The 11,944-nt window shown below is 31.3% G+C and overlaps 1 protein-coding gene across 1 annotated transcript; it reads left to right on the top strand.

Annotated features, from left to right (window-relative positions):
- Window positions 1-918: 918 nt before the first annotated feature.
- Window positions 919-11,801, top strand: LOC137943798 (uncharacterized). Its single transcript, XM_068789231.1, has 42 exons — window positions 919-984; window positions 1,346-1,491; window positions 1,615-1,701; window positions 1,820-1,906; window positions 2,025-2,156; window positions 2,220-2,303; window positions 2,422-2,508; window positions 2,627-2,707; window positions 2,831-2,912; window positions 3,117-3,121; window positions 3,240-3,326; window positions 3,445-3,531; window positions 3,650-3,736; window positions 3,855-3,936; window positions 4,346-4,351; window positions 4,453-4,577; window positions 4,665-4,743; window positions 4,894-4,947; window positions 5,054-5,143; window positions 5,711-5,816; window positions 6,373-6,396; window positions 6,649-6,694; window positions 6,967-7,060; window positions 7,783-7,859; window positions 7,914-7,929; window positions 8,036-8,134; window positions 8,338-8,343; window positions 8,543-8,576; window positions 8,669-8,753; window positions 8,872-8,958; window positions 9,282-9,362; window positions 9,498-9,572; window positions 9,691-9,777; window positions 9,896-9,982; window positions 10,182-10,187; window positions 10,306-10,392; window positions 10,593-10,598; window positions 10,716-10,802; window positions 10,920-11,051; window positions 11,115-11,193; window positions 11,484-11,599; window positions 11,774-11,801. Exons 1-42 carry the CDS (start codon window positions 919-921, stop codon window positions 11,799-11,801), a joined length of 3,099 nt encoding a protein of 1,032 aa, XP_068645332.1.
- The last annotated feature ends 143 nt before the right edge of the window (window positions 11,802-11,944 follow it).

Genomic DNA, 11,944 nt, shown 5'->3' with positions numbered 1-11,944 from the left:
TCAATGAAAAAACATAGATCATTTCAATCAATGATACTAATAGACCAACAAATATGTAACTTTTTGCTCTTGGATCCATTTGATGGTGGTGGGATGGTGCAATTGGTTGGCTACAAAGACTTGGATTATATTTGTTTATGTCTTCTGATACATAAGATGGCTTTGTTTTGAAATATTTTTGTATAGAATCTAGCGAATAAATTTGATTGGGCCTTTTCCTCAATGGTTACTAGAGGATTACGCTAATGTGAGGTTCCGGTTTATGTCTCACAGTGGGCGTGTGTATACCAAATATTAGAACAAAAAAGAAAAACTCTTGACACATCAGTTTTAATCACTAATAAACCTTGATAGAGAGTCTTTCTTTCCCCTTTTTTTAGGCATGCTTATTTTTTTTTTTTTGTTGAGTATAATCATTTGTTTGGACGTTTTTTGACATTCAACAACAACACACACTTCCACTCGTACTCAAGAGTTTATTTTTTTGTTATTGACCAGACCTTGAATCTTTTATATGAAAATTTTATCATGGTAGGAGTTTTGGTTCAAGTCTGACTAGGGGATTTGGGTTTAGTTTGTGTGTAATTTATGTTTTGGAGAAAGAAAAAAAAGATGAGGAGCTAACCTAATTTTGTAGGTACATTATTCCCTTCTCTTTTTGAAGATTTTCATTTATCTTTTATAAGCAGTCGTCAGCTTGCTGGATCAACAGTTTATGAACAACCGTCAAAAGATTTACCCTTCGTGTTCTAGACATGAGATGTTTATATGGTTGGGAAAGAAAATAAACAAACATTGTACCTTCCACATCTCTATGACTGCCAAATGATGCATATGGTTTTATCTCTTGTAAATATAAATGAGGAAAAAAAAAGTTTGTTGTTCAGCTTCCTTCCAAGCTTCAATTAAATGTCGGCCATGCACAAATTTCTTCATGGGGGCTTCACTACCTTCACTAACAAGTGCATATTACTATATTGCTTGGTTTGGATCATTACATCTTCAGTAACTACCTTGTTGAGTGAGTAGCCGAAATTACTTAATTGAATAATGTTGTTAATATTTAACATGACTGTAAAGAAGTTCTCTACTTTTCTCTTTAAATATTATTTTTTTCTTTGCCATTTTGTCACATTAGGATGATTGATCCCATCTTAGTTATATTCAAGAATAAAGACTTTTTGTTGGTGTTTAATTATTTGTTCTTTTGTTATTGTCTTAAAAAACCCTCTGTTTGTTTATATTATACAATTCTTTGAAATAATAACATTTTTTAACTTATATGTGATGTTTGCAACACTAAAATTTTTCAATGGTGTGTCTATTTTTTTATTTTTTTTTGTAGGAGCTCCATTTTTCATTGCTACAATGTGAGACAGAGAAAATTCGTGGGATATTGACAAGATGTGCAGTGAATTCAGGTATGATCTTGAGAGGGCGTTTGCCAATCAAAATGCATAAACTTCTAATCTTACTAACAAACTTGACAGGGTGAGGTTTATAATATTGTAGAAAATGTTTTAGGTATGATAGAAATTGTCCATTGCTAAATAAATGGTATTTAAATCAAGTATTGGATTTCTGAAATTTCTTGCGGGAATTCCTTTCATTAAGGGGTGAATTGAGGTATGATCTCGAGAGGGCGTTTGCCAATCAAAGTGCAGAAACTTCTAATCTTACTAACAAATTTGACAGATTAAGGTTTATAATATTGTAGAAAATGTTTTAGGTATGATAGAAACAGTCCATTGCTAAATAAATTGTATTTAAATCAAGTTTTTGTTTTCTGAATTTTCTTGCTAGAAATCCATTCATTAAGGGGTGAATTGAGGTATGATCTCGAGAGGGCGTTTGCCAATCAAAGTGCAGAAACTTCTAATCTTACTAACAAACTTGACAGGGTGAGGTTTATAATAATGTAGAAAATGTTTTAGGTATGATAGAAATTGTCCATTGTTAAATAAATGGTATTTAAATCAAGTTTTGGATTTCTGAATTTTCATGCAAGAAATCCATTCATTAAGGGCTCAAGTCGAAGCTGCAAAATATGATGTCATAGCTCAACTCGAAGCTGCAAAATATGATGTCTTAAAATATTGTATCGGTACATTTGTCTCAATATCTACTGTTGGGCTTGCCATAATTCCTATTTTAATGTAACAATTTTTTTTTGTACAAATCCTTATTGAATTGAAATATGATCTTGACAAGATGCGCAGTGAATTGAGGTATGATCTCGAGAGGGCGTTTGCCAATCAAAGAGTAGAAACTTCTAATCTTACTAACAAACTTGACAAGGTGAGGTTTATAATATTGTAGAAAATGTTTTAGGTATGATAGAAACTATCCATTGCTAAATAAATGGTATTTAAATCAAGTTTTGAATTTCTGAATTTTCTTGCAAGAAATCCATTCATTAAGGGGTGAATTGAGGTATGATCTCGAGAGGGCGTTTGCCAATCAAACTGCACAAACTTCTAATCTTACTAACAAACGTGACAGGGTGAGGTTTATAATATTGTAGAAAACGTTTTAGGTATGATAGAAATTGTCCATTGCTAAATAAATGGTATTTAAATTAAGTTTGGGATTCTTGAATTTTCTTACTGGAAATCCATTCATTAAGGGGTAAATTGAGGTATGATCTCGAGAGGGCATTTGCCAATCAAAGTGCAAAAATTCTAATCTTAGTAACAAACTTGACAGGGTGAGGTTTATAATATTGTAGAAAATGCTTTATGTATGATAGAAACAGTCCATTGCTAAATAAATGGTATTTAAATTAAGTTTTTGCTTTCTGAATTTTTTTGCTGGTAATTCATTCATTAAGGGGTGAATTGAGGTATGATCTCGAGAGGGCGTTTGCCAATCAACGTGTCGAAACTTCTAATCTTACTAAAAAATTTGACAGGGTGAGGTTTATAATAATGTAGAAAATGTTTAGGTATGATAAAAGTTGTCCATTGCTAAATAAATGGTATTTAAATCAAGTTTTGAATTTCTGAATTTTCTTCCTGGAATTCCATTTATTAATGGGTCAATTGAGGTATGATCTTGAGAGGGCGTTTGCCAATCAAAGTGCATAAATTTCTAATCTTACTATCAAACTTGGCAAGGTGAGGTTTATAATATTGTAGAAAATGTTTTAGGTATGATAGAAATTGTCCATTGCTAAATAAATTGTATTTAAATCAATTATTGGATTTTTGAATTTTCTTGTTGGAATTCCATTCATTAAGGGATGAATTGAGGTATGATCTCAAGAGGGCGTTTGCCAATCAAAGTGCAGAAACTTCTAATCTTACTAACAAACTTGACAGGGTGAGGTTTATAATATTGTAGAAAATGCTTTAGGAATGATAGAAACAGTCCATTGTTAAATAAATGGTATTTAAATCAAGTTTTTGCTTTCTGAATTTTCTTGTTGGAAATACATTCATTAAGGGGTGAATTGAGGTATGATCTCGAGATGGCGTTTGCCAATAAAACTGCAGAAACTTCTTATCTTACTAAAACACTTGACAAGGTGAGGTTTATAATAATATAGAAAATGTTTTAGGTATGATAGAAATTGTCCATTGCTAAATAAATGCTATTTAAATCAAGTTTTGGATTTCTGAATTTTCTTCCTGGAATTCTATTCATTAAGGGGTGAATTGAGGTATGATCTCGAGAGGGCATTTGCCAATCAAAGTGCAAAAACTTCTAATCTTACTAATAAACTTCACAGGGTGAGGTTTATAATATTGTAGAAAATACTTTAGGTATGATAGAAACAGTCCATTGCTAAATAAATGGTATTTAAATCAAGTTTTTGTTTTCTAAATTTTCTTGCTGGAAATTCATTCATTAAGTGGTGAATTGAGGTATGATCTCGAGAGAGCGTTTGCCAATGAAAGTGCAGAAACTTCTAATCTTACTAACAAACTTGACTTGGTGAGGTTTATAATATTGTAGAAAATGTTTTAGGTATGATAGAAATTGTCCATTGCTAAATAAATGGTATTTAAATCAAGTATTGGATTTCTAAATTTTCTTACTGAAATTCCATTCATAACGGGGTGAATTGAGGTATGATCTCGAGAGGGCGTTTGCCCATCAAAGTACATAAACTTCTAATCTTACTAACAAACTTGATAGAGTGAGGTTTATAATATTGTAGAAAATGCTTTAGGTATGATAGAAACAGTCCATTGCTAAATAAATGGTACTTAATTCAAGTTTTAGCTTTCTAAATTTTCTTGCTGGAAATCCATTCATTAAGGGGGGAATTGAGGTAAGATCTCGAGAGGGCGTTTGCCAATCAAAGTGAAAAAACTTCTAATCTTACTAACAAACTTGACAGGGTGAGGTTTATAACAATGTAGAAAAAGTTTTAGGTATGATAGAAATTGTCCATTGCTAAATAAATGGTATATAAATCAAGTTTTGGTTTTCTTAATTTTCTTGTAGGAAATCCATTCATTAAGGTCTCAAGTCAAAGCTGCAAAATATTATGTCATAGCTCAACTCGAAGCTACAAAATATGATGTCATAAAATACTGTATCGGTACACTTGTCTCAATATCTACTGTTGGGTTTACCATAATTTGTATTTTAATGTAACAAATTCTTTTTTTACAAATCCTTATTGAATTGAGGTATGATCTTGACAAGATGCGCAGTGTATTGAGGTATGATCTCGAGAGGGCGTTTGCCAATCAAAGTGCCGAAACTTCTAATCTTACTAACAAACTTGACAGGGTGAGGTTTATAATATTGTAGAAAATATTTTAGGTATGATAGAAACTATGCATTGCTAAATAAATGGTATTTAAATCAAGTTTTGGATTTCTGAATTTTTTTGCAAGAAATTCATTCATTAAGGGGTGAATTGAGGTATGATCTCGAGAGGGTGTTGCCAATCAAAGTGCAGAAACTTCTAATCTTACTAACAAACGTGACAGGGTGAGGTTTATAATATTGTAGAAAATATTTTAGGTATGATAGAAAATGTCCATTGCTAAATAAATGGTATTTAAATCAAGTGGTGGATTTCTGAATTTTCTTGCAGGAAATCCATTCTTTAAGGGCTCAACTCGAAGCTGGAAAATATGATATCTTAAATTACTGTATCGGTACACTTGTCTCAATATCTGCTGTTGTGCTTGCCATAATTCGTATTTTAATGTGCCAAATTCTTTTTTTACAAATCTATATTGAAAAATTGTAAACATTGCAGTGAAATGTATCATATTTTTGTTGAGGATATCCAAAGTCAAAAATGTATTCATCCCTTGTACTCATGTTTTCTTTATAGTTCATTATTGTAACTAATTGACTGGATTCACACTCAAAAGATAGATTAGATAGCATAGAAGGCACGAAGTGACGAAACTTCGCAATATTTTGCCGCACTTTTGCTTGGGAATTTGAACGTGTTAACCAAATATGTGTAAATAATATATATTTGAAATTTCCATAGAAGTCCTTTTTCATTAAAATAAAAAAATCCTATAAAAACCTCATAGAGTTATTATAAAATTAGAATAGAAATTAGAAAATAGAGAAAATTAGTTTAAACGTAGAAATTAGAAAATAGAAAACTTTGTGTTCGCCGCCAATAAGCATTTGATAATATTGTAGAAAATGTTTTAGGTATGATAGAAATTGTCCGTTGCTAAATAAATGGTATTTAAATCAAGTTTTGGATTTCTAAATTTTCTTGCAGGAAATCCATTCATTAAGGGCTCAACTCGAAGCGGCAAAATATGATGTCATAAAATACTATATTGGTACACTTGTCCCGATATCTGTTGTTGGGCTTGCCATAATTTGTATTTTAGTGTAAAAAATTCTTGTTTTACAAATCCATATTGAAAAATTGTGAACATTGCAGTGAAATGTATCCATTTTTTGTTGAGACGTCTTATTTCCTAAATATGACTATATTAGGAAATATTTTCTTTTCCTGTTTTACAGAGTCTGTTTTCTCAACATTGTTTTTTCTTGATTTTTCCTAGAATTTTTTTTCCATGAAATCCTGGTTACAGAATATCATTTTCTAGACAATGTTTTCCAGAAATTTACTTTTTCCAAAAGTTCATCTTGAATTTCAGTAGTTTTTTCTTGTAAAATTATCTGAAAAATTCAGAAGAATGACTGAAAACTTCAGACAATTCCAGAAACATATCTAGAAATCCTAGAAAAGTCTCAAATGTCCTAACAAATCAAAATTTATGCCACCTAATTCTCTTGAAAACCCCAAAAAATGTCAGAAGTTCTCAAAAACTTTCAAAATTTTAGGAAATTATTATGTTTAAGAAAGATCCAAAACATTCCTTGGATATTTTACAAAGTTGTTTTGAGCTTCTTTCTTATCTCCTCCATCAGGTCATTCCCCTGTTTCACTATGTGGTATTTCCTTCATTGGAATGAACTTGTGATATTCCACACTTTAAAAGAAAATGTATGATGAAAAGAGGGCACTTTGCGTTGTATGGTATGACACAAACTCTTGTATTTTGTTTTGGAATTCATTGATAATTCTGTATTCAAAACCACTTATTCGTTCTTACGAAATATTTTATTATGTTGCTTGGTTTTGTCTTATATAGTTGCAATATAATTTTTTTTTTTCGTTCTGAGATTTTAATAAACTCCTTTTAGGTTGGTCTTCTCATTGTGGAGTATTTGGGTATACTTTTTGTCCTCGGTAAGCTATGAGCAGGATAAAACTGTTCCCATATTGATTCCCACAATAGTTTTTGAAGTTAATATACTAGTTGAGACAAATCAATGTCAATGAAAAAACATAGATCATTTCAATCAATGATACTAATAGACCAGCAAATTTATAACTTTTTGCTCTTGGATCCATTTGATGGTGGTGGGATAGTGAAATTGGTTGGCTACAGACTCTTGGATTATATCTGTTTATGTCTTTTGATACATAAGATGGCTTTGTTTTGAAATATTTTTGTACAGAAGCTGGCGAATAAATTTGATTGGGCCTTTACCTCAATGGCTACTAGAAGATTATGCTAATGTGAGGTTCCGGTTTAAGTCTCACAGTGGGCGTGTGTATACCAAATATTCGAACAAAAAGGAAAAACTCTTGACACATAAGTTTTAATCACTAATGAACCTTAACGTACAATCTTTCTTTGCCCCTTTTTTAGGCTCTCTTTCATTTCTTCTTGTTGAGTATAATAAGTTGTTTGGACGTTCTTTGACATTCAACAAAAACACACGCTTCCAATCACACTCAAGAGTTTATTTTGCTGTTATTAACCAAACCTTGAATCTTTTATATGAGAAATTTATCATTGTAGGAGTTTTGGTTCAAGTCTAACTAGGGGATTTGGGTTTAGTTTGTGTGTAATTTATGTTTTGGAAAAATAAAAGAGATGAGGAGTTAACCTAATTCTGTAGGTACATTATTCCCTACTCTTTTTGAAGATTTCCATTTATCTTTTATAAGCAGTTGTCAGCTTGCTGGATCAACAGTTTTACAGAGTCTATTTAACATGACCGTAAAGAAGTTCTCTTCTTTTCTCTTTAAATATTATTTTTTTCTTTGCCATTTTGTCTCAGTAGGATGATTGATCCCATCTTAGTTGTATTCAAGAATATTGACTTTTTGTTGATGTTTATTTATTTGTTCTTTTGTTATTGTCTAAAAAACCCCTCTGTTTGTTTATATTATACAATTCTTTGAAATAATAACATTTTTTAACTTCTATGTGATGTTTGCAACACTAACATTTTTCAAGGGTTTGTCTTTTTTTTTTTTTTTTGTAGGAGCTCTATTTTTCATTGCTACAATGTGAGACAAAGAAACTTCGTGGCGATATTGACAAAATGCGCAGTGAATTGAGGTATGATCTCGAGAGGGCGTTTGCCAATCAAAGTGCATAAACTTCTAATCTTAGTAACAAACTTGAAAAGGTGAGGTTTATAATATTGTAGAAAATGTTTTAGGTATGATAGCAATTGTCCATTGCTAAATAAATGGTATTTAAATCAAGTATTGGATTTCTGAATTTTCTTGCAGGAATTCCATTCATTAAGGGAGGAATTGAGGTATGATCTCGAAAGGGCATTTGCCAATCAAAGTGCAGAAACTCCTAATCTTACTAACAAACTTGACAGGGTGTGGTTTATTATATTGTAGAAAATGCTATAGGTATGATAGAAATAGGCCATTGCTAAATAAATGGAATTTAAATCAAGTTTTTGCTTTCTGAATTTTCTTGTTGGAAATCCATTCATTAAGGGGTGAATTGAGGTATGATCTCGAGAGGGCATTGCCAATCAAAGTGCAAAAACTTCTAATCTTACTAACAAACTTCACAGGGTGAGGTTTATGATAATGTAGAAATTTTTTTAGGTATGATAGGAATTGTCCATTGCTAAATAAATATTATTTAAATCAAGTTTTGGATTTCTGAATTTTCTTGCTGGAATTCCATTCCTTAAGGGGTGAATTGAGGTATGATCTCGAGAGGATGTTTGCCAATCAAAGTGTAGAAACTTCTAATCTTACTAACTAACTTGACAGGGTGAGGTTTATAATATTGTAGAAAATCCTTTAGGTATGATAGAAACAGTCCATTGCTAAATAAATGGTATTTAAATCAAGTTTATGCTTTCTGAATTTTCTTGCTGGAAATCTATTTATTAAAAGGTGAATTGAGGTATGATCTCGAGAGGACGTTTGCCAATCAAACTGCACAAACTTCTAATCTTACTAAGAAACTTGACAGGGTGAGGTTTATAATATTGTAGAAAATGTTTTAGGTATGTTAGAAATTGTCCATTGCTAAATAAATGGTGTTTAAATTAAGTATTTGATTTCTGAATTTTCTTGCTGGAATTCCTTTCATTAAGGGGTGAATTGAGGTATGATCTCGAGAGGGCATTTGCCAATCAAAGTGCAGAAAATCCTAAACTTACTAACAAACTTGACAGGGCGTGGTTTATAATATTGTAGAAAATGTTTTAGGTATGATAGAAATAGTCCATTGCTAAATAAATGATATTTAAATCAAGTTTTTGCTTTCTAAATTTTCTTGTTGGAAATCTATTCATTAAGGGGTGAATTGAGGTATGATCTCGAGAGGGCGATTGCCAATTAAAGTGCAAAAACTTCTAATCTTACTAACAAACTTGATAGGGTGAGGTTTATGATAATGTAGAAAATTTATTAGGTATGATAGGAATTGTCCATTGCTAAATAAATGGTATTTAAATCAAGTTTTGGATTTCGGAATTTTCTTACTGGAATTCCATCCATTAAGGGGTGAATTGAGGTATGATCTCAGAGGGCGTTTGCCAATCAAAGTGCAGAAACTTCTAATCTTACTAACAAACTTAACAGGGTGAGTTTTATAATATTGTAGAAAATCCTTTAGGTATGATAGAAGCAATCCATTACTAAATAAATGGTATTTAAATCAAGTTTTTGCTTTCTGAATTTTCTTACTGGGAATCCATCCATTATGAGGTGAATTGAGGTATGATCTCGAGAGGGCGTTTGCCAATCAAACTGCACAAACTTCTAATCTTACTAACAAACTTGACAAAGTGACGTTTATAATATTGTAGAAAATGTTTTAGGTATGTTAGTAATTGTCCATTGCTAAATAAATGGTATTTAAATCAAGTATTTGATTTCTGAATTTTCGTGTTGGAATTCCTTTCATTAAGGGGTGAATTGAGGTATGATCTCGAGAGGGCGTTTGCCAATCAAAGTGCAGAAACTTCTAATCTTACTAATAAACTTGACAAGGTGAGGTTTATAATATTGTAGAAAATGCTTTAGGTATGATAGAAACAGTCCATTGCTAAATAAATGGTATTTAAATCAAGTTTTTGCTTTCTGAATTTTCTTGCTGGAAATCCATTTATTAAGGGGTGAATGGAGGTTTGATCTCGAGAGGGCGTTTGCCAATCAAAGTGCGGAAACTTCTAATCTTACTAACAAACTTGACAGGGTGAGGTTTATAATAATGTAGAAAATGTTTTAGGTAAGATAGAAATTGTCCATTGCTAAATAAATGGTATTTAAATCAAGTTTTGGATTTCTAAATTTTCTTGGTGGAATTCCATTCATTAAGGGGTGAATTGAGGTATGATCTCGAGAGGGCGTTTGCCAATCAATGTGCAGAAACTTCTAATCTTACTAACTAACTTGACAGGGTGAGGTTTATAATATTGTAGAAAATGCTTTAGGTATGATAAAAACAGTCCATTGCTAAACAAATGGTATTTAAATCAAGTTTTTGCTTTCTAAATTTTCTTACCGGAAATCCAATCATTAAGGGGTGAATTATGGTATGATCTTGAAAGGGTGTTTGCCAATCAAAGTGCACAAACTTCTAATCTTACTAATAAACTTGACAAGATGAGGTTTATAATACTGTAGAAATTGTTTTAGGTATGATAGAAATTGTCTTTTGCTAAATAAATGGTATTTAAATAAAGTATTGGATTTCTGAATTTTCTTGCTGGAATTTCATACATTAAGGGGTGAATTGAGGTATGATCCCGAGAGGGCGTTTGCCAATCAAAGTGCAGAAACTTTCTAATCTTACTAACAAACTTGACAGGGTGAGGTTTATAATATTGTAGAAAATGCTTTAGTATGATAGAAATAGTCCATTGCTAAATAAATGGTATTTAAATCAAGTTTTTGCTTTCTGAATTTTTTTGCTGGAAATCCATTCATTAAGGGGTGAATTTAGGTATGATCTCGACAGGGCATTTTCCAATCAAAGTGCAGAAACTTCTAATCTTACTAACAAACATGACAGGGTGAGGTTTATAATAATGTAGAAAATGTGTTAGATATGATAGAAATTGTCCATTGCTAAATAAATGGTAAATAAAATAATTTTTGGATTTATTATTTTCTTGCAAAAAATCCATTCATTAAGGGCTCAAGTTGACACTACAAAATATGATGTCATAGCTCAAATCGAAGCTGCAAAATATGATGTCATAAAATACTATATCGGTACACTTGTCTCAATATCTACTGTTGGGCTTGCCATAATTCGTATTTCAATGTAACAAATTCTTTTTTCACAAATCCATATTGAATTGAGGTATGATCTTGACAAGATGCATAGTGAATTGAGGTATGATCTCGAGAGGGCGTTTGCCTATCAAAGTGCAGAAACTTCTAATCTTACTAACAAACTTGTCAGGGTGAGGTTTATAATATTGTAGAAAATATTTTAGGTATGATAGAAACTATCAATTGCTAAATAAATAGTATTTAAACCAAGTTTTGGATTTCTGAATTTTCTTGCAAGAAATCCATTCATTAAGGAGTGAATTGAGGTATGATCTCGAGAGGGAGTTTACCAATCAAAGTGCAGAAACTTCTAATCTTACTAACAAATGAGATAGGGTGAGGTTTATAATATTGTAGAAAATGTCCATTGCTAAATAAATGGCATTTAAATAAAGTTGTGAATTTCTGAATTTTCTTGCAGGAAATCCATTCTTTAAGGGCACAACACGAAGCTGTAAAATATGATATCATAAAATACTGTATCGGTACAATTGTCTCAATATCTGCTGTTGTGCTTGCCATAATTTGTATTTTATTGTAACAAATTCTTTTTTTACAAATCCTTTTTGAAAAATTTTAAACATTGCAGTGAATTGTATCCATTTTTTGTTGAGGATATCCGATGTCAAAAATGTATTCAACCCTTGTACTCATGCTTTCTTTTTAGTTCAATATTGTAACTAATTGACAGGATTCACACTCGAACTACAGATTAGATAGCATAGAAGGCACGAAGTGACGAAACTTAGCAATATTTGTCGCACTTTTGCTTGGGAAATTCTACGTTTTAACAAAATATGTGTTAATAATTTATATTTGAGATTTCCATCCAAGTCATTCTTCCTTAAAATAAAAATTTCCTACAAAAACCTTAAAATTTAG

This window comes from Aristolochia californica, unplaced genomic scaffold (assembly GCF_029961685.1).
Source record: "Aristolochia californica isolate CCGP_79_NKW_82.1479 unplaced genomic scaffold, dmAriCali1.0.hap1 SCAF_11, whole genome shotgun sequence".
Lineage (NCBI taxonomy): Eukaryota > Viridiplantae > Streptophyta > Magnoliopsida > Piperales > Aristolochiaceae > Aristolochia > Aristolochia californica.
Note: the sequence above shows the minus strand (reverse complement) of the source record. Positions and strands in the feature narration are given on the sequence as shown.

What these genes read in the sequence shown, in the direction of transcription:
- LOC137943798 (XM_068789231.1), top strand. Translation starts at nt 919, where the DNA reads ATGCACAAATTTCTTCATGGGGGCTTCACTACCTTCACTAACAAGTGC. An exon ending in AACAAACTTGACAGGGTGAG is followed by an intron (nt 3,327 to 3,444) that starts GTTTATAATATT and finishes ACATTCATTAAG; the next exon opens with GGGTGAATTGAGGTATGATC. An exon ending in AATAAACTTGACAAGGTGAG is followed by an intron (nt 9,778 to 9,895) that starts GTTTATAATATT and finishes CCATTTATTAAG; the next exon opens with GGGTGAATGGAGGTTTGATC.